Source organism: Typopeltis vanoorti, chromosome 10 (assembly GCF_054136105.1).
Source record: "Typopeltis vanoorti isolate ZY-2024b chromosome 10, IOZ_Tvanoo_1.0, whole genome shotgun sequence".
Classification (NCBI taxonomy): domain Eukaryota; kingdom Metazoa; phylum Arthropoda; class Arachnida; order Uropygi; family Thelyphonidae; genus Typopeltis; species Typopeltis vanoorti.
The window spans coordinates 118,103,775-118,127,413 of record NC_143558.1 but is presented as its reverse complement, the minus strand read 5'-3'; the positions used below and the strand labels follow the sequence as shown (position 1 = coordinate 118,127,413).

The 23,639-nt window shown below is 36.1% G+C and overlaps 1 protein-coding gene across 2 annotated transcripts in view; it reads left to right on the top strand.

Moving 5' to 3' along the window:
- Positions 1 to 23,639, top strand: part of LOC150102730 (uncharacterized) — a 326,709-nt gene that overhangs the window by 20,448 nt on the left and 282,622 nt on the right. For both annotated transcript variants that reach the window (XM_090398982.1, XM_090398983.1), the window contains exon 2: positions 8,381 to 11,361. In XM_090398982.1, the coding sequence (XP_090255108.1) occupies positions 8,395 to 11,361 (2,967 nt within the window). In that variant the 5' untranslated portion in view covers positions 8,381 to 8,394. The remainder of the gene's footprint in view (positions 1 to 8,380; positions 11,362 to 23,639) is intronic.

The window sequence follows — 23,639 nt, the reverse complement described above, 5'->3', positions numbered from 1 at the left end:
GCACGGCAAACACGGCGGCAGGGCATTGGATCCCAGTGATGGCGGTCTGGAAAAAGGATAGTGTAAAAGACTCAGGAGAAGTAGTGCAAAGAATATGGGAAGAAAAGCAAAGAAAAAGAGGAAGAATGAAAAGGGTCAGTACCATCACTGGGAGGTCCCCTCCACTACGAACAGGTGCCCCATATGGAGGGTTACTATTAGGACAGTGGCAACTGAGAACATAGTCATTAACATAATTTTAAATTAGCTTAGCTTAAAAGGCAAAGCAGTGCAAAGCTCGAAGCAGGTTTAACAAGAAAATTACAAACTTTAAATTATCACTAACATTAAATTAAGATATTTGCATCTGGAATTGCATATAAAGAGATATATAGAAGAAAAACAATTATTCACTTAGGTATGACATGGCAAATTAACCATGGAATACATGTGACATTGAATCTTATGGAGTGGACAGGAACCTGATAGGCCTGTTGCAAAATATCAATGATAATGTAGATGCTACTGTAAGAAATTGTGGAGTAACAGGAAGATGGCTCTGGACAACAAGAGGCATGAGAAAAGGAGACCCAATATCCCTAATCATCTTTCGTGGTTTTGGAAAGAACAATGGATGTCATAAAGAAGAAGAATGTAAGGAGAATCTCATTTCAAGGTACAAAAATCAGTAATTTACAGTTTGCAGATGACATGATCATTATTGAAGATGACAAACTAGAAAGAACAGTGCTGAAGTTAAGTGAACAAGAAAATGAGATGTAGGTTGATAATGAACATTGAAAAACTAAAACAGTGACATTCAGAAAGAAGAGGATGAAAAAGCAAATAAAGATCAATGGACACTAATCAGAAGTGATTAGAAACATCATGTACCTTGGGTGTAACATGATGAACAATTTAGAGTGGAAAATAAAAGAGATAACATCTTTGATAATTAAAAAAAAAAGCAAACCTACAGGCAGCAGATAAGATGTGGAAAAGTAAATCACTAAGCTTGCAATAAAGCTAGGACTGCTGGAAATGTATATTCACAGCTCTCGATGGTTGTGAGAGATTAATGATCAAAGACTCTGTGAGACAAATATTGGCTTTTGATAGAACATGTTATAAAAAAAAAGATTATATGAATTGGATTTGTGCGAAAGATAACAAAGAACTGTATATAAATAGTAAACTATGCATAGAGAATCTAATGCAGAAAATAATTTGAAGGAAACTTAAGTTTCTTAGATATATCCACAGGATGAATAATAGTAGAAAGATCATACCTTGATGTTTGGTGCAATAGATGTATAAATAAACAGATATCTGCAGGATGGATAACATCAGAAAGATCAATAAACCTTGATGTTTGGCAATGGATGATACCAGCAAAAGTGGATGGCCAAGATGAGAGTGAGTAGATGATGTGAAGGAGTGGTGTGGAAAGAGTTTGCAGAATTTCAGTCATCTCGCAATTGGACAGTGAGAAATGGCAAAGAATGGTGACAAAGGCATCTGGCATCAATGGGCATTGACTCCATGGGCACTGATGATGATGATGGTTTCCCTCACCTTACCAGCTGTCTATTCCATTATCTATTTCTAAATCAATTTGCCAACGTTACTAAAAATTGTGCCTAAATATTGCAAAGGGTTTCATCGTCTTGTGAGTTCTCCATTGAGAAGGCGGTTTGTTTTTCTGTGTGTTTTCATGGTATTTGTCTTTTTATTGTTCTTTCCATACCAAAAAAGTATAACAATAAATAATAATAATAAAACAGAATAATTTAAAAAAAAGTGTAATAAAAGTAGAAGTATAATATCTGTTTTACGGTTAAAAATCGTTGTGAAGATTTGCACTGGATTTATCTTGAAGTATAACAGAGAGTTAAGTTAAATAACTCTGATTTTGCTATTAAGTTTAATGTAACTTTTCTTCATAATGTAAGAGAAACAGATGTTGAATAACAGTTGAGATAACGTGTGCCCTTGTGATTATATATATATATAGTCCACCCATGTTACAAAATGTACTATAGATTTGCAAATAACCTTTCATGTTGCTCCTGCCCATAAAAAAATATATATTTATTATTAATTTTTTTCAATCTTTTTGTTAAAGTTATTTTTACTGGAACCTTGATGTAATTAGACCGTGACACACTATATCATGTATGTGCATGCATGTTTCATTATTGAATATAATACCCGTTTCTATTCATGTTTAGCTTGAAAGTCATAACAAAGATTATTATTACTGGTAATTAATTTACGGAATTAATAACGCATATGAAGTATTTAATTAAAGATAACTTTAATGAATCACTTCTATATTTCGGCAATGTCACATTGCCATCTTCAGGAACATAAAGATATGGTATGTGCACTAAGGAACTAACAAAGCAAATCGTTAGTTAGTTCCTTTGTTAGTTTGTTAGTTTTCCAAATTTGTTAGTTCCTTAGTGCACATACCATATCTTTATGTTCCTGAAGATGGCAATGTGACATTGCCGAAATATAGAAGTGATTCATTAAAGTTATCTTTAATTAAATACTTCATATGCGTTGTTAATTCCGTAAATTAATTACCAGTTATGTCTAACCAGCGTATAAGTCTTACTACTAGAAAGATTATTATTATTATTAAGCCTCCATGGAGTCAAAAGACTGATCACAGGAGGTCCCACTTGATACTAGAGAGATATTTTTATACCAATAATTAAGCCAATATGTGCTCTGAGAGAATAAGTAGAAAAATGTAAGAATGTGAAGCAATGCGTAAAAGTAGCTAAACAAAAGTTTTATTCTAAGACTGTGGTCACTATAGAAGCTAGATATCAGCAAGGTAGTAAAATGTGCTGAATGCTATTGTGAAGGCTTAGAAATGAAGGAAATGCTACTGCAAAAGGAATCAAAGATGATAGCTGGCATGAAAACGGAAGATAAAAATATTCTAGATGTCAAAACTATAATAGACAAGTAATTATATTCTTGTTTTAATCCCATACTCAAGTATAAGCAAACAGAGTTGTCATTTGAAGTATATTCACGACCAGGCTGACTACGCATTAGTTGCATTAATATCACTTTCTTTTGGATGCATACATTGCTGTGCACTATGAGAAGGGAACACTACCCAGACTGATTTCAACCTTTATTAAGGTAACATCATTGAGAACCAGATTCTGGAATATAAGGTTGAATCAATGCAGAAGTCATATATTTGCCATATATAAGTAGTACAATGGTATATCACCATATTTTTAAAATATTCTGGATTAGTGATAATTGTAGAAAGTTTTTTTCACTTGGTAATTTTGATTGTAATCTTGATTTTATTCTGTTTCCAAGCACATGCAAACAAAGTCTGCATGTGAAATACTTCCTGAGCAAATTGAATTTCTGGAATTCTTCGAGCAAAAAATGTCTTAGGCAGCATGAGGTGTAAAGAACAGGATAATAAAGAGTTTATTATCCTGTTGGGCTTGAGAATCTGATTAAGATTGAATATCACTGATGATCCCATTTAGTGAGATTGACCTTGTAATTTTGACTTGGAGGATAAATAGTCATACAGAAGTATTAAGAAGGAAGGAAGGAAGTTATGTGGAATTATAACGCAGGTGATTGTAATAGATTTAGAAACCACTTTAATCCAGTACAGTGTATGGAATTATTTAAAAGAAGAGAAGTCAGTAGGGAGATAGCTGAAAAAATTTTATTGGAAGATATTGCAAATTGTTGAATACCTTGATTGAAAAAGGTAAACAGATTTGTAGTAAAATGGATATATAGAAATCAGCAGAAAATTGTGGATGAAAAGAGATTATCGGAAAAGATGAAGAGTGAAGTGGAGAACAGCAGTAGGAGTAATTTAACAGTCGAGCTTGGAAAATAACTAGATTAGTAAGGAGGACAAAATCGGAATATGAGAATAAATGAGCACTGTGATCCAAGGACTCAAACAGTTATTATTAATAAATATTATTAAGTGACACTGCCAAGGAGACCAAGGACTCATTGTGAGAGGGTACTCTACTCCACAATACCCCTCTCTCCATGTCTGTTACTTAATTCTCCAATTACACTCAACCACATTACTACCAATCTGCTACCCATCAACACCACCAACAACAGTATTTTTGTCTGTAAATTGCATCGTGGCCGATTTGCCTGTACATGGGAATGAAAAACTTGCGTTTCTGGAAGGGAAAAAATCCTACTTTCTCTGTATGAGATTGGCTAACTCACCTTCATTTTATAAAAGCCCATATAAAGATTCCTCCCATCACAACAAGAATTGAATGCAGGTCTTCCAATCTAAGGTAGCAATGTTTAATGTTCTTCTGCTAGATTGCCTGGAAAAAATTATTGTGGATGAATGACCTTACAGGGTTGAGGTGGAGTTTAGGTGACCAATGCAGATATTGTTGTACAATCTGTTTAATGATCATTTTATTATAATGTTTGACCTTGGTTAAGCAGGTTTTATTCCTAGAGGGATAGAGAAGGTTAAAGAATTAGAAATAAATGAAGAGGACATATTTTGAACAATGGAGATATCAAACTATAGACAAATTTTTATATCTTGTGTATTTGAGAAGCTCTAGAAAAATTGGTAAGAGCTTGTATTATAGAGAATTGGACAGATTAGGGTAATATTATTTATGAACATCAGCATAGATTTCTTAACGGACTTCCTTGTTTCGATTATCTGGTTGCTTTTTAGCATAAAGTAAACAACTACTCACCCACCCATCCATACACACACACACACACAGCTATAAGTTAAAGATGCTAAGAAGTAATATTCTTGGTTTAATTCTTTATCCAAGTGTAAGCAAACAAACTTTGTGCATGAAGTATCTTCACAACTGGGATACTTGTATATAGAGCCTAATGTATATACTTGTATATAGAGCCTAATGTATATACTTGTATATAGAGCCTATCAGTTTCCTTAGTATCCCATAATGCAAAGCACACACTCTTTCGGATATGTATAATGCAATGCCTTATGGGACGGGCCACTACCCAGACCACATCTAATAAGTGGTATCAGTGAAACTTGTTATAGATCCAGAAATGAGCTTTTACATAGTATACGAATGCTAGAAGTATCAGAAACAAGGAAATGAAATGAAATGGTTGCAATGATTGAGTTTGTTCACCCAAAAATTGTTGGAATAAGTGAGACATGGTTAAATGAGAATGACATCCTCACAGAAATAGAGATGGAAGAGTATGATGTAGTCCATAAAGATAGAAAGTAAAAAAGGAGGTGGAGTGCTATTGATGACAGAAAAAGAGTGATGTCAGCACAATGTAAAGATGCAAGGTGGAAATAGTGGTATAGGCAGTATGACGTGAGATGCAGGTGAATAGAATGAAATACTTTGTTGAGTATTGCTATAGACTTGGTAATGTGGAGGGTAGTGACCGGGAAATGTATATGCAAATTAGCCAAGCAAATGGGAAAAGGTGATTTTAATTATGGCGATATAGATTGGGATAATGAGATAGCAAATGGAAGTCCCTCCAAAACTCAAGAAACTGAGTTTCTTGAGTTTTGGAGGGACAACTACCTCATGCATTATGTGACTGAGGGCATATGAGGATTGAAGATCTTGGATTTGATCATCTCATCAAAGAATGTAGTTATAAATGAGGTGTCCAATCTCTCTCAAGTTGGTGAGAGCGACCATTAAGTGATTACCTGGGTGGTTGCTGGCCATGTGAGTACTTCTGCGAGGAAAGCGTATATGTTGAACTACAACTTTGGTGATTATGAGAGGCTCACTAGACAGCTTGGAGCTGTTGGGTGGAAAGAAGATCAGTGCTGCTTGGTTAATATTCCAGAACTATCTAAAACTCTGCTGAGGAGTAGAGCAGATATTGTGGCCTTACAAGAAGATTTGAATAGACTGAGTGAATGGGCACTGGATGTAGGGAAGCCAGTTTAAATGTTGTGAATTTAGAAAACAAAGATGGGATGTAGAATTTACTCTTGGTGGGGACATGTTGTTAAGGTGGAGGAAACAAAAGATCTTGGGATGATATTGGATAAGTATCTGAAATTTAGAGGACATATTTCTAAAGTGTGAGGACAACACAATGAATTCTGGGAATAATGTGGAAGACACTGACTTGTAGAAGTAAGGAGATTCAGGTTCCATTGCATGAGGCCCTGATTAGGCCACATATGGACTATTGTGCACAGATTTGGTCACCTGGTTTTCAAAAGGATGAAGAGATGTTGGAGAGTATCCAGAGGTGATTGACTAGAATAGTTTCTATTCTCTGAACATTGAATATGAAGAAAGGTTCAGATGATGCAATTTGCAGAGTCTAGTGGATAGGAGAAATAGGGGGTGATATGATAGAAATGTACAAGTTAGTAAAGGGCTGTTATAAGATTAACGTTAAGGTTTTCCATGAAATGGTGGGAGATTGGAGGAGAACAAAAGGTCATCCCTGGTAGCTATATAAGGAGGGAGTGGCAGAAGCTGATTTTTTTCACTGAGTTGGGAATGAATGGAATGCATTGCCTGAGAGTGTGGTGTCTGCAGAGAAATGTGTTTAAGAGATGGTATGATGAGCTGTGTGTATGACAAAAGGGACCTCCTAGATGAGTCTGTGACTCCTCATGGGTCTTAGGATAATAACAATAATACCTATCAGTGTTAAGTTGGGTTCCACAGGAACTTGATTCCAGAGCCATTACTGTTCAACCTTTATGTCAACTATGTCATCCTTAGATTGCAGGGAGTTATTCAGCTATATGATGTAAACTTTGATACCTCAGAAAGATTTGATTAAAGGGAGATGTCACAGTTAACTGTAAGGTTTTGAAGTTTGGAATCCACAGATGGAAGGCTGCATACTTGCTTACTGGATCTATTCTAGAAGAAATGGAGGAAACAGAGGATCTTGGAATAACTGTAGATAGAAATGGAAGTTTAGGGATCATGTTAAAGAACTGGTGAAGATAAATCAAAGGACTACTGCAATACATTAGAGGACATGGCCATGGTAGTGCCATTATATAATGCTCTGATCAAACCATATCCACTTACTATGTACAGATATGATCATCAGGATTTTAAGGAGCTGAAGTATTTCTGGGCAGTATACAGAGGTGGATAACAAAAATGATATCAGGACTGCAGAATGTTTTTTATGAGGATTCTTTGCAGAATCTTGTGGATAGAACATGAAGCATTGACATGATTCAGACAGACATTAGGCTGTTTAGAGGTATTTACTGTATTGGCACTGGGGGGGGGGGTTTCATATGATAGAAGAAGCAAGGACTAGGTCATCCTTGGAAGTTAAAAATGGAAGTAATGAGTAAGAAGACAGTGATAAAAGCATGAAATGAATTTTCCAAGAGAGTGAGGCTGTTTAGAGGTATTTACTGTATTGGCACTGGGGGGGGGGGGTTCATATGATAGAAGAAGCAAGGACTAGGTCATCCTTGGAAGTTAAAAATGGAAGTAATGAGTAAGAAGACAGTGATAAAAGCATGAAATGAATTTTCCAAGAGAGTGAGGGGTGCAGACAGTGAACGAGTTTAAGGAATAGTATGATAGGTTTTGTGTTATGTTCCACTTTCAACAGTGAGTTGTTTCATGACTTCATGGAATTCCTAGATAATAATTTGTTTTGTTGAAAATTTTTTCACTTGACTATACAATAAATTAAAGATGACTGCTTCAGACTTGAAGACCATACTTTGACTACCTGCTACAGAATCTGCTGGAAAAAAAAAGCTACTTTACTTTACAGAAAGAAACAGAAGGATGAAAGGTTTGCTTTGAATCTCTCTTCTGCTTAATAAACTATCCTAATGTTGATAAATCATGCATAAGACTGCTTCACATCTGAAACCACCCATCCTCAGACTATCAGTTCAGTGACCAAGATCACCCATATGATACCATTTCGCACTTTATATCATGCTTTAGATCATGTTTTTTCTTCACTTCAGCCTTGCTTACTCATGTAGTGCCTACATGCACACACACATTTTTCCGTGTATTGTTTTTTTGTTGGATTTGAATTTGATGAAATATAGGAAATAGTAATCAAATTATTTTAGTCATTATATCATATACGTTTTCATCTCTCCTTCCTATCAATACCAGTATTTGTACACACATGATGTATATAGATTTCTTTGTTTTTGAGACAAGAAGCATACACAGTTCATGAAATTTCAAGTGTTCAGTAAAACACACACACACACACACACACACACACACACACACACACACACACACACACACACACACACACACACACACACACACACACACTCTCTCTCTCTCTCTCTCTATCTCTCCTAGCTACTTAAAATATAATTTATTTATTTTTTTTGTTTTTTAATTTTCTGCAGAATAGTTCCAGGAGATGAATTTTATAAAGAAAAAAATAAAGCATCACAAAAAAGGACATGATAAAGAAGATGATTTTGATGTAATCACATCAGTTCAACAGCCTGTACAGGAAGAAAATGGCAAAATTGAAAAATCACAAAGGAATACTGAAGAGTGGCAGTTTTTTCAACAGTTAACTGAGCGTGTTCAAGATACTGTTCAGAAAACACAAAGTACACTCAGTAAGCTTAAAGACAGTAGTGCCATATCTGTGCTTAATAAACAAGATTTTTCTGATTCTGATGACGAAGTTGCACTCCCACCAGCAGTGCAGTCTTGGGTACATTTTGAAGATGCTCCTCTTTCTTTTGGAACTAATGACACTGCTGAACGGAAAACAGAAAATGTAGTTGGGAAGCCTCCAAGGCCTCCTCCACCTAAAGTGAAATCAGAATTAAATGAAAATAATGCAAAGAATTTGCTAATTGGAGACATACCATCATATACAGGTGAAGTAACTAAGAACTCCCATGAACAGTCTTCATCACTTTCTCTGTTAGAGGAATTTCTTTCAGATAAGAAGAGTGAACTTATAACTTCACAGCCAACTATTGATGTATTTGCAGATTCTGAATCAGAAGATCCTGATCCATTCGATACCTCATTTCTTGATAATGCTGCTAATTTGTTGCTTAAAAGAATTCCAGAACCAGTTGTTCAGGATTCTGAAAATTTTGTAACAAAAGATGATCCATTTGATACTTCCTTTGTTGAAACACTGGAGCATTTCCATTCTGCACCAACAGAATATTCCAGTGAAACAGTTTTAGAAAATCGAACAACAAATGCCATACCATCTTGTTTTTCTGAAAATCACTCAGTGTTGTCTCCAGATGAAGTTGTAAAAGATATTAACAAAAAAGGAAATTTACAAGATATTAGTTCATTAATAGATAATGATACAATGAGTAATCCTTTTCTTTCAGGTTCTGAATTACACCTAGGTGTAAAAAATAGCCTGTTTACTCTTGAAACTGGCAACAGTACTGAAAAGTTGATTGGTACTTCGCGGATAAGCACCAATCCATTTGAAGTAGAAACAACTGCAATAAAACAAGAAATAGATTTTCTGAATGATGCATTTGACTCTACTACAACTACTGCTATTACCACCACTACTATTGATATGGTAGCTACTACTAGTGATATGGTAGAAAACCCAGTATCTCTTTTGGATCCATTTGGTTTAAATGTTTCTGAAACAGAAGTATCTAATATTGAAAAAACAGATAACGAAACTAAATCTACTCTTGGATTTGATCTCCTTTTATCAGATGATCTTGATACAGCTAACAAGGATATTAAACTTGTGGATCTGTTTGGTAGTAATAAAAGTGAATTGTCAGAAAGTCAAGTTCAAGGATCCTCTCGAGACACAGTTGCTGTAGATCCCTTTGATATCCAGTTTGGAGATAATACTGATCCTGTGTGTTCAAATGATGAAAAAATTTGTGCTTCACAAGATCAGCTGTTATTAGAATCAAAAGATAATGCCATAATATCAACACCTTTGCACACTGATAATTTACAAGCTACCCACTTAAATTCCAAAATTGAAATTCAAACAAACAAAACAAGTGACACATTGGATGAATTGGATTTCTTTGGTATAAGTGAGAAAGAACATGATGTAGCAGCAGAAAATATCAGTGCCAATGAGCCAGTAGATGTTAATAATCAATTATCAGGCGATCCATTTACCAACATTTTTGGTTTATTAGATGCAAAACATAATTTACCTTTATCTTCTGTTGGATCTGATAGTTTAAATAATAGTATTGTAGATTCTGTTGCAGTAAATGATATCAATAATATGTTAAGTGTGGTTAATCTCAGTGAGAATGATAAGTGTGGCATAAACAAAGTAGATGAGTCACTGGTCAATCCTTTTGACAGTACTGTTAAAGACAGAAGTTCAAGATGCAGCTCTAATGATCAGATTCATTCTTCTGGTGACCTTTTAAGTGGTACTATTGTACCGGCTCCTGATTTATCAGAAAAAGTGATAAGCCCCAAGTTAGAAGGTATTCAGTTTGGTGAATTTGACTTGTTAAGTTCTGTTTCTACAACAAAAGAAGACAAAACATTACTTCTGGATGATCCATTTGACACTAGTTCAGTGATGACATTTGAGCCTGTTAAGAATTCACTTCCTTATACAGATACTGCTGCATTTGAAGCATTCGCAGCAAAGTTTGAGCAAGCAATTGAGAAAACTGAAGATGTCAGTACAGGAGTTGATATTTTTGATCCATTTACCACACCTTGTTCTAAACATAAAGAAAGTGAACATGTAATTGAAGGCTTTGGAAGTGTTGATGCTTTCGATCCATTTTTATCAATGACTAAACCTCCAGAAAATACCCCTACCAAGCTTTTGTCAAAATATTCATCGCAAGACTCCTTTGATGATGATGAAGGCCCAGATTTTTCAATAATCATAAAGCCAAAAATGAAGGAAAAAATGGATATATCAGAGTCTTCCTTGGATGTTCCACCTCTTTTGCTTCCACCACCTCCAAAAACCCCTACTAAGAGTCCATTAGCATCCAAGTTTAATCCATTTGATCAGAATTTTGACATATCAGCAGTGACTGATATTGAAAAAAAAAGTTCTACTTCACCAGAAGCAGAGATAACAGCTGCACTCCATGAAAAGGAACCACCTCCTGCTTTAGGAGAAGCAGGTGTGAAAAGAAGTGATTCACAAGAGAGTCCCTCAACTCCACTTTTTGATGATGATACGTCGCAACCACTTGAAGAGTTTCCAAAAATGTTTGAGGGTGATGGCTGGGAAATGATGTTGAGACAGCCAAATAAGAAGAAAATAACTGGTAATCGATTTTGGAAGAAGGTGTACGTGCGCTTTTCTGAAAATAGTGTCTTACAATTATTCAACAAAAAGGAAGATAATGATCCATTCCAGGAACTTCCACTTCAGGTATACTTCAGATAATTATTTGCATCAAACTTGATAAGATAAATGTATTATTTCAAAATGTATTTACAGTAATGGATATTATTATTATTATTATTTTCATTATTATTATTTATGAGTAGGTGTGTAATTTAAAATGTATTACAATAATAGATATTATTTATGAGTAGGTGTATAATTTAAAATGTATTACAATAATAGATATTATTTATGAGTAGGTGTCGTTATCCCTAAATAATCATTCTCTAATAAAAATAAAATAGTGTGAAAACATTTTGATCTAGAAAAATATTTGCTGAACTTAAATTATACTTCTAAACTATTTTTGCATGTATGTTTTTCTTCTTCTTCTTTAGCTATTTTTTGTCCATTGGCGGAGGAAGCCTCTCCCAAAGTCCTCCATTTTTCCCTATCTTGAGCTTTTCACTGCTGCTGAGTTTCAGCTATCTCTTTAATCTTATCTCTTCAACATGTCTTTACATTGTTGGGATACCATTCAAATATCATCTTTGTCCATTCTTGAGTATTATTTCTTGCAGCATGATCTACCCATTTCTGCATCTGTTAATGATTAAAACAACATCTCTCTCTCTCCCTGATCTGAGCTCTAACTCATTATTGTACTTTCTGTCTTGATTGGCAGAATAAAGCAGTGATCTTTTAGTTTTCCTGTGGGTAGACCCCAACTTGTCAGTCAAAAACATGCTTCAATTCCATATATCATGACTGGAGGTATACCAATGTTGAATATTTTTCTTTTAAGACAGATTGGAATGCCAGCTTTGAGTGTTTTGTGGTGGTTTCCAGAGACTGTGTAAGCAAGTTAGAAGCATCCATGCACATACGTTTGTTTCTGATACATGATTTTCAAACCAGGGATGCTTATGAGTGAAAGCTGGAAAACTGGGAGGAGAACTCTAAGTAGCCTTTTAAGGAATGCAAAGAAGTGACTGGGACTTCTTACCTCATGTCCAATCTTCACCTTCTTATGGGACATTCTGTTAGTAGGTATCCACCTAAACAGTGAGCAGATGTGAATGGGCTCAAAATTTTCAATTTACCTGACCAAAGTGTATTCTTATTGGCTTCAACCGTACAATGATACAATATGATGGAATTTCATGATGGCTGGGACATCACCCAGTTAAACAAGCTCATGCTCACACTTTTTCATTAGGGATTCAGGGCATAAGTGCAAAGTCAGCTACTGGAACAATCCCCAACTCAGTATCAGCTGAGTTCAAGACTGATACTGTAAAAATATTTATAATTTATAATTATGAACAATTGCTTTTAGACTTATTAGTTTTGGATTCATAACTTGGAACTTACCACATGCATATTAGAAATGGATATTTATATTTCAAGAAAAAGTCTTTTAGATTAAATGTACTTACCAGATATCTGACAATTGTAATATTTTCAAATAGTGTTTTAAGAAATGTAGAGAAGTGACCTGGGCTTCTAACCTAATGTCCAATCCTCACCTTCTTGTGGGGGTGCACATTAATATGTGTTGTTAGTCAAAAAGAAGTTCTCTTGTTGTTAACAACAGTGTGGTAGCCATTACTAACTTTTCGCTTGCTGTTTAGTTGAACAGGCTTGCATTCATGCCAAGGAAATCAATGGGAGATTATCATTTGAGAGAGAGAGTGTTAACTTGAAAATGAATTCACAGAAAATTTTGTTTGGGAAGTTTCTGTTGGAATGTGCTAATGGGTGAGTCTGAAAAGAAATTAAAAAAAAAAAGAAAATGTATAACTCTGCTTCATTAATACCACTCTACTATTTCAGATTGTCTAATTCCAATCGTTTGTTTCCCAGAAAATAAATAATCCACCAATATCACCAGTGCCTGTGACAGAAAAAGAACTTTCCATTTTAGCATTTCTTTGAACATTTTAATAGAACATCTATTTAACATCTCCTTCTGTTAATAGTCATATGCTTACAATATCAATTCGTCCGTCAAAGAATTGACTTTGTTAAAAATTCCTTTCCGGAATTGCCTGTTAACACATTCCAACTATCAAGTTATGCAGAAACTTCAAAAAACAAAATTTTCTGGTCTTCATTTTCAAACTTCCTTCTCTTGCCTGGGTATTCACATTCTACCTACCAGCTGTTGGAAGTTTTTCCACTTGATTATACTGTAAATTAAAGAACATACCAAGAAATTATATACTTGGTTTAATCCTTTATCCAAGTGTAAGCAAACAAAGTTTCCCCTGAAGTATTTTCAGGACTGGGGCAACTTGTATATAGAAGCTAATGACTTCACATCATTTGCCTTAGTATCCCATAATACAAAGCACATATCTGTGATGTGAAGTCATTAGCTTATATATATGAGTTGCCCCAGTCCTGAAAATACTTCAGGAGAAACTTTGTTTGCTTGCACTTGGATAAAGGATTAAACAAGTATATAATTTCTTGGTATCTTTAATTTATACCTATCAGCTGTCAATCTCCTCAGTGTGCATCTGCACCTCATCTACTAAGCAAAAAGTTAGAATAAACTAACATTGAAATTATTACAATTGTCAATATCTGATATACTTTTGATCGAAATTCATAATTATTCATGATTATTTTTAAAGCACCATCAACATAAGAAGCATCAATGGAAAATAAATGAAACTAGCAGAAAAACTGGATAAATACCTGATAAAATATTTCTTTAAGAAAAGTGATGTGGGCAGATATCAAAATGGGGAATTTGGCCATGAGACTTATTTGTGTCTGTGGTCATAGAAGGTTCATCTAAGGAAGAAGTGGACAAATTTTTCAAAGCATTAGGTGAAAGCAGCTTACCCAAAGTAAAACGAAAAGTTGGTTGTTGTTGTTAGAGATCTAAACAGCAGAGTAGACAGTGATTACCAGACATATGAAAATGTTTAGGAAAATTTGGAGAAAAGAGCAGTACTAAGAATAATTGTAAGTATCTGTCGGATTTCTGTTCTGGATGATTTCTATTGACTGGACTAGTCATTACCAACCCCATGTTTCAACATAAAGATGTGAACAAATTCACATTGAGGTAAGACACAAGAAATGAGATAAACCCTATTTACTATATTATTGTTGACAGCGATACCTTTATACTAGTTCAGTACACATGTGTATACAGAGGATTTGAAATAGGAGGTGAGCACCATTTTGTTTTGCATAGGATAAAAGTTGAATATGATGCTGAAAAGAAATGATTAATCATCATGAGTGACTTTAATAATCCGAAGTGAAATCTCACAAAAGAATGAAACCGAATTTATTGGTCTGTTGCAAGATAACTTCCTCAAGCAGCATGTGACAGAAGAAAGTCAAAGTGCATTAGATCTTATTATAGTGTCGGAGGAGATTTTATTTAAAAGTCGTAGTGGGTCTACCTCTGGTTGGTAATGGTGATGAGGGTGTACTGATTTGGGAAGTTGCCAAGTTTATGGATGTTTCATTCAGAAAAGGCTATATGCTGAACCCAAAGAAGGAAATTATGACCAACTGAAGAGTATACTAGGTTCTGCTCCATTGTATCATTTGCTAGATGGAAGGATATCAGCAGTGCTAGAAAACATTTAAAAAATACTTAATTGATATAATATTGGAATGTATCACTATAGTTCAAAGGATAAATAGGATAGGAGTGAAATGGATGTGTAATCTTATTAAGCGAGAGATTTGTAAGAAAAAGATTATGTAGAAGGACTCAAGTTTTCATAAGGATGATGTCAGTTATGAAAATTATAAGGATCAGGCCAGAATAGTTACAACTGTTATTATTATTATTATTCAGGCCTCCATGGAGTCAAAAAACTCATCGTGGGAGGTCCTTTCTAAGAAACACAAGTCTATCAAGACTCATCGAGGGAGGTCTCTCCTAGGAAACACAAAGTCTATCATACCACTCCTTAAATGCATTGACCGTTCTCGCTCTCACCACTCCATCAGGCAATGCATTCCATGGTTCAACCATCCTCCATGCAAAGAAACCACTCCTCACCCTCTTTCTCACAGTTTCCTTTCGTAACTTCCATGGATGGCCCCTTGTCATGACTCCTTCCTGCTGTTCAACCAAGCGAAAGAACTCCCCAGTGTCAACCCTGTAACCACCCTTCAACAGTTTAAAAGTCTCAATCATATCACCTCTCCTTCTTCTATCCACCAAACTCTTCAGTCCACACTCCCTCAGCCGATCCTCATAACTAACATGGTACAGTCCTGGAACCATCTTTGTTATCCGCCTTTGTACCCTTTCCACAGTTTATTTATCCCCTTCAAATCCTGGGAACCAGATCTGAGAACAATAGTCTAAGTGTGGTCTGATCAGAGTCTTATACAATGGAATGATAACCATTTTATCTCTGCAGGTCAGTGTCCTTCTCATTATTGCAGCAATCCTCTGCATTACCTTCACTACCTTTGCAATATGTCCCCTAAATTTCAGGTTGCTATCAATCATCAACCCGAGATCTCTTGTCTGTCCTACTTCCTCCAGTTTAACTCCTCCCATAGAATATGCAGCGTCTCATCGATGTGTCCCAAACCTCATGACCTTACATTTTGCTGCATTAAACCGATACCCCCATTCATTTGCCCATCTATCTAGCTTATTCAAATCCTCTTGTAGGGTTACCACATCTGCACTATTACTAATAACCCTTCCCAGCTTCGCATCATCCGCAAACAACAAAATATCCCCTTGCAATCCACGGACAGTGTCATTGATATAAAGGTTAAACAATATAGGTCCAGTACTGAGCCCCATGGAACCCCACTTGTAACCTTCTGCCTCTTTGATATTGCTCCACCATACATAATTGTTCAACTGTCCAACTGTTGGACAGAAAGCTGAGTATGAAAAGATACGGGCTCTGCAAGCTGAAGAAAATCCAAAATAATTCTATCATTATGCTGCAAGTAAAAGAAAGAAAAACTCTGCTGAATATAGATAGTATACATGCAACAGATGCATAAGTTGCCAACCTGGTGTATGCAATATTAAGTTCATTGCTACCTCTTCACTGGATGAAGAAACTCATGTGTCCACCTGAGACGTGATGGGGGTGTATGAGATCTAGTATCTCAAATCGAATAAAAATTTTCCAATAAGGGCTTTTAGGATATCAGCACAGTTGCAATAAGAGTGTTCAGCTTAATTAGCTGTTCTTTTGACCAGGCTATATAATTTGAGCTTTAGAACAGAGAAAGATTCCACAGGAGTGGAAAGTATATATTTTCCTATGAAAGAATGTATGAATCTAGGTTGCCTTCATGCCAAATGAATTTAGCTCCCCAAGTTTATAACATAGATTGATTATAAGATTGATTCATAGATTGATTACAAGGATATGAAAGAATCATGGCCTAGAGACTGGAAGAAGTCAGTTTTCATACCACTGCATAAGAAGGGAGATATGAAGGCTTGCAAGAACTATTAGTTCATTATGTCATGCAAACAAAATTTTATTGAATATCTTGCTAAATAGAATCGAGGCCAAAGTTGAGGCAGAGATGCTCGAGGAACATACAGGTTTTAGGAAAGGTAATGGTACCAGAGATCAGATCCTTTGCCTGAGACATTTCATAGAAAAAATATAAAGAATTTGGTAATGTGTTTCTTAGACTGTTCTGTTTTGACTGTATTCCATATGTGAAACTGTGGGAAGTAATGAAAAGAATGGGTTTTCCTCAACACACTATCAGGTTGATAGCCAACTATATACAGGGAGCAAGAAGCCACTGTAAGAACGGGTGTTGGACCAACTGATTGGCTTCAGGTTGGAAAGGGAGTTAGGCAAGGATATTTACTTTCTCCTCACTTGTTTTGTATATATATACAGGGTGTTCGGGATAAATTTGACATATTTATAATTAATTATATTTTTCCGTAAGTTACATGTATTAACACACACTTCTCTTCATTTAAAAGTTTGGACCCTTCTTCATTCATATACAAGATGTCAGAAAGGATGGATAGCTGGAACCCACCTGAATCATGGAAGAGAATAACTTGTATCATGATGATTCGTGCCCGCCATCAAAATAAGGATATTACGACTGCTGCCCAATGCTCCCTGAATACAGTAAAAACAATCAGGCATGAACTAGAGACTTGCAATGATGACTACGAGGATGTAGCAAGAAGAAAGATCCCTAGCAGACGATCTGATTGCGTTCGTACAGCAGAATTCCTCGCAAATCTGCAGGAACAGGTGTTGAAGAACCCTGGCATTGGAATTCGGGCTTTGTTCGTGGAGTTGCTAACTGTAGTCAAGCCCTGGATAACAAGGGTAGCCAATGGTAGGCCGTATGTATGGCAGCAGGATTCGGCCCCTTGCCACACCTCTGGGAAAAGTCAAAAATGGTTGTCTGAAAATTTCTACGACTTCACCAGTCCAAATGTTTGGCCTCCAAACTCCCCAGACCTTAACCCCATGGATTATTTTGTATGGGGCGCAGTTGAAAAAGACACCAATCGCACTTCCAGTAATACAAAAGCCCAGTTAATGGATAAAATTAAAACAGTTTTTGCGGCCCTTCACAGGGAGACTGTAGCATCAGTTTGTTCGAGGTTCCGAAGCAGAATTGAAGCTGTGATCGATGCTAATGGTGGTTATTTTGAGTAAATCTTGTTGATAGTATTGTAGTTAACTCTGCCTGTAATGTTTTTTTGTCAATTCATTAAATTTAATAGATACAAAGAAGATTTTCTTTTTCCTTACGAAACTGTCAAATTTATCCCGAACACCCTGTATATATATATGCTAAGGATATCATGCATGAAGCATTTGATGAGCTTAAGACAGGAATTAGAATAGTTGGTAGATTGATCAGTAATCTCAGGTATACCAATGATACCGTACTCCACTGTAATGACAAGGAAGAACTAGGAAAATTCTTGATAAAGTTAACACGATCAGTCAAACCAGAGGAACTTCAACTCAATCCTAGTAAGACAATTATGATTCTCAAAGGAAATACAAAGAGGGAAGCTCTTGAGAAAGAAGTGTACCTTAATGGAGAAAGAATTGAGGAAGTCAGCAAGTTTGAGTACCTGGGATCTATTATTAATGGGAAGAATTGCTGTTCAGAAGACATCAGAAGAAGATTAGGAATGGCTAAAACAACACTGACTTATCTAAAATCTGCAAGGATGGATCTGTCTCCATGGGAACAAAGTTGAGGATTTTGGATGCAGTTGTTTTTACAACAGTGACTTATGGATGTGAGACTTGGAACCTAAAGAAGTCAGATCAGAAAAGGATAGCTGCTTTTGAAATGTGGTGTTACAGAGGGCTGTTGAGAATATCATATACTGAAAGGTGTACAGATGAATGGATGTTAAAAAAAAAAAAATGAATGGATGGATGGAATTTTAAGGCTCCTTAAGGATATTGTTAGAAGAATGTTAAAATATTTTGGATACATTGAAAGGATGGAAGGAAGATTTCTCAGAACAGTAATAGAAGGTAAAGTTCCTGGAAAAAGAACAAGGGGTAGACCATCAATGAGGTGGATGGGGTGTGTGTGTGTGTTTGGAGTGACTGATCTTCAGAGAGTCAAAGCCTCCAGAAAAGCATACAAAAGGACTACATGGTGAGGCCTGGTGTGGCACATCACCGAGCATCAGAGTGACCATACAGCATCTGTGGATACTTAGTGAACAGATGATGATGAGTTTATAACATTGTGGGATAGTCAACACAAGGTGTAATGGAGACTGTGGAATCAGGGAGGTTTTGCAGTTCTTGCATACTAATGCCAGAAGTATTCGAAATAAGGGAGAAGAGTATTTCGCATTGTTTAGGTCAATTTGACCAAAAGTTCTTAGCTGATGGCAGGTGATATGGATAGAATGCAAGAGGTATAGTATTTTCAAACGAGACAGAGGGAATAGAATGGGAGGATGGGTTTGGCTAATGATAGCAAAAGAATTGAGTCCAAAATGAGTAGATGCAGTGAGCAATTCATTTGAGGCTATCTGGTCAGATAGATTGAGTCCAGCAGGATGAAATATATAGTTGTTACAGCTAGGGGATATGAGAGAATGTAGATGGCATGCATTAGTGAATTAGCATAATGAGTGCGGGCTAAGTAATTGTTATGGAAGTCTTCAAGTATGGTGACAGATTGGAAGGTACGGAATGGTCACAAGGAAGGAAGGAATTTATATAGAACTTCTATTTCTGATAAGAGATAACTACCTGAGACAACTTGTAATAGGGGGGGGGGGGGACTCAAGGTTTGAGAGTGCTGTATCTAGTCATATCACCAGAGAACTTGGCAGATGGCTGTAGCCACACTACCTACACTTTGGAAAATGACGATGTGATTTTAACCTGGAAGATTACCAGACATGCAGAATATTTTGCTAAGAAGGGATATATATGAAGTTACAAAACAGGTGATTATGACAAACTGCAGAGTCAGCTTAGAGCAGTGCAACGACACTACTTTATTCATGTAGCCCTTTCTTCGAAGGTTATTTGAAGAAAGCAGTATCAGACTGTATACCCAGATTCAGGAGGATAAATGATGATCTGCCTAACTGCTAGTATAGGTAGATGAATAGCATCATTAAACAGGCATATCAAGAACAAAGAAAACGTTGTTGACGAGAGGGGAACAAAAAAAAAAAAAAAAAAAAGGTGATCAGCAAGCCCATGAGCAGTACAAAGCACAGGCAAGAATGGTGACCTCTGTATGGTATGGAAGTCCAAAGCTAATTATGGGAGACAGCTAGCTGATTGGGTCAAAAGAAATCTCTTTGAGATTTCTTTTGACCCCAAATGGAAGAATGACACAAGTGCTGATGGTAGAGAGATAACAGAAGGAAATGAAATAGTTGAGTTTCTGAGTGATCATTTTGCAAGTGTATAACATCCAGGCAGAGGTATTTCACTGCAAGATATGACATTGACTGATATGAATTGGATGTGATCACAATATTGCCGAACCTTAATGCGAACGCAGGCATGAAATGAGATTAGATACCCTAGCTTGTGTATTATGAGAATGTGTAACAGAATTGAAAAGCCCACTGGAATGGAAAGAAGGCAAAATATGATATGATAGACAGATATCAAAGAGTGGCATTTGGGGAATTGTTTCTGGGATGAGAAAGCAGGTGACTAGTATAGTACTGCAAGGCCCAGTGCTTGGTCTTTTTCTATTTAATGTGCACATCAGTGGTATAGGAAATGCTTTAAGGGGAAATATTCATTGTTTGCTGATGATGCAAAGCTAGGAAGAGCAATAGTCAGTGAAGATCCTTCAGGATGACTCAAGTAGACTGGTAACAGTGGTAAATGGCTGCAGGTTTAATGATGTCAAGTGTAAGGTTACTTTTGGATGAAGAGAACGCCAACTGTGTACCGTATTGATGAAAATGGATTTTTTGCCATGCCAGGGATTTTTTGGGGGAGGGGAATTGTGAACAGTGAGTTGAAGTTTAGAATTGCAAAACAGCACATAAGATTATGTGGCTGTTGAAGAACAGACTGTCGAACAGGGATAAGGATGTTATTATTCCGCTTTATAAGGCCTCATCTGGATAACTGTGCAGATCTTGTTTCCATAAAATTACTTATGAATGAAGTAATTTTATGGAAAACCTTAGAGAAGTGGTGGGGAGAATTCAGAGGCAAGTGACCAAGTGGTGAGTGTATGGGCTTCAAAAACTAGCTGATAGGTAAATAAGAGGACACATGATAGAAGCATGTAAGTTATTAAAAGGATTTTATGTGATTGACACAAAAAAAATCATTTTTCAGTTCACGACAGACAGGGAGAGAACAAGAGGTCATTCCTGGAAACTGTATAAGAGTGTGCTAGCAAGGCTGTCAGGACTAAATTTTTTGCTTGTGGGTGCTAAATGAGTGGAATGGGTTGTCAGAGGTGGTTGTGAGGGCTTTGTCAGTGAATGAGTTTAGACAATATGCAATGAGAGGCCTAATGTTGTAACTTGATGATGTGCTATTGCAAAGTTGTGGCTGAGGCTAAGGACAATGATGGCTGTTGTCCAGTCATTTTGAGAAAAGGTTGATCGCAACTTGAAGAAGCTGAGAAAGAGATCTACCATGTGTGTGTGTTAGACATTGTATTATTACCATCAAAGGCTAAACTCGGTTAGGGGTGGCAATAGCATAACTCACTAATTACCCTTATTCGTGCTTTGTACTAGATGGAAAATATAATTATTAAGTGTTCAAGGTCATTTTTTATGTTTCAGAGAAGGAAACTGGATCACATGAAACCATCACCATGTCTACAGTCCAAGATCAGATAACTGATTACCCAAAAATAATGTGCAGCATTTGTACCATGAATTGACTAATTATTACTCGAGCCAAACTGCCATATGTTTAACATGAAATTAACTGCCCTGCTTACAAGTTGGTTTCATATATTAACACTCATTGTTTATCACTTCCTCTCACTTATTCTCAATCACACATTTCTTAAAATTTTTATGTTAATTTTCTTATACACATTCATAAAAAACACTTAACAATACTATTATATTCAGCAGTGCTAAATTAGGTAATCATTATATAAGAATTTTTAAAGTTACAAGGGAAGTTATTTCACAGAGAATCTGTAGTGTTTACTGGGCTAAACTTACTACTTTAAGAGGTCAGTTAGGAAATAATTTTGATACCACTATTCTGCAAGGTTTATTTGGAGGGAGGGAAAGAGAGAGAGTCTTGAGTAATGGTTTATATTTGGATGTAGTAAAACATTACCAAGATCATGATTTTTCATTTCTTCCCTGTGCATACCAAAGAATTCATTAGTACGTATATTTCTGAATGTCATTTTCCCTAAAAAACAGTCATGAAAAGTCCAATAAAGGGAAATAGATTTGCATGCAAGTAGAAAAAAATACAGACTTCCTAACCTTTGCCCAGTTTGCAAAATAGGAGATGGTGAGATTCCCTTTCTATCATATTTTCATACCTCCATCAACTCCACAAAATTAAATTGACAATTGTAATTAAATCCTCAGCATTCATTCTAATTTATAATTGCTCACATTACACAGGCTTGTAAAATTCGAATCATGAAAAGTTGTCTGGAAACTATTAACTGTTTCTGATTTTTTTTGACTGCTGAATTCAAATATCTCTTCTATTTTTCTCTATCATGTAAGGATTTTTCACAAAATGGATATCAGTATTACAGTGAAATAGCTTTAAAACATATTATATTAAGTAAAATAACAGTACAGGTATCCCTTGCAGTGGTGCACCCAGGGAGGGGGTCAAGGGGTCCTGGCCCCCCAAAAGAAAAAGAAAAAAAACACTAGAAAATTCCAAAAATCTTTTCCTAATTAAAATTAATTTTTTTATTTATGTTGTGTCGTGTCTTCTATTTCTATACTACTTATGAATAAGTGATCATTGCACATGCTCAGTCATTGGTCGTATGCGATGCGTAGTGTGTATTCTCAAATCGTCTACTCAACTCGCCCCCTCCCCCCAAGATTAAATCCTGAGTGTGCCACTGATCCCTTGCTTAACGCGGATTTGATTATCGCACTGAAATTAATTGCAGCAATCCCTTGATATACGCGGCAAGAGTTTTGATTAACACGCCTTTAAATTTACCACGCAAAATCATGCTCACGCCACGAGGCTGCTAGCCTCGTGGTCATCCAATTTCTCTTAATGATCTGTGTGAGAATGTGAAAGTTTTATTTTTCCCACCAAATACAACATCATTGTTACAATCTATGGACATGGGAGTCATTGCAACTTTCAAAGCCTAATTTCTTAAAAAGACATTCTCAAAGGCAGTTGAAACAACAACTGGTGAAAATCATGCCACGAGGCTGGGAAAATCCCGAGAAAATCACGCCACGAGGCTGAGTGCCAGCCAGTTACTTCGCTGCTAGCATTAAGAGTGGGTGCATTACACGCTCCAGTTGTTCTGTTGTACGTATTTACAAATTACGTTCTTCTTAAATTTTACAGCCCATTGATCATGTCGAAGAATAAGAGCAATCCCACATCCAGGTCATTAAGTGAAAAAAAGAAGAGGAAGATAATTACCTTAGATTCAAAACTTGATATAATTAAAAGATTTAAACGTGGTGAAAGTAAAAGTAAGATCGGATGCGAATTTGGTTTTAATGAATCTACAATATGGACTATTTTATCCAAAGCTGATGAGCATTGCGAGAAAGGTAAAGTGGCATCTGCAAGTATGCAATGCACATGTAACCGGAGTGCTATAATGGTTGAAATGGAAGATCTGTTGGTTATTTGACTGGAAGACTGCAA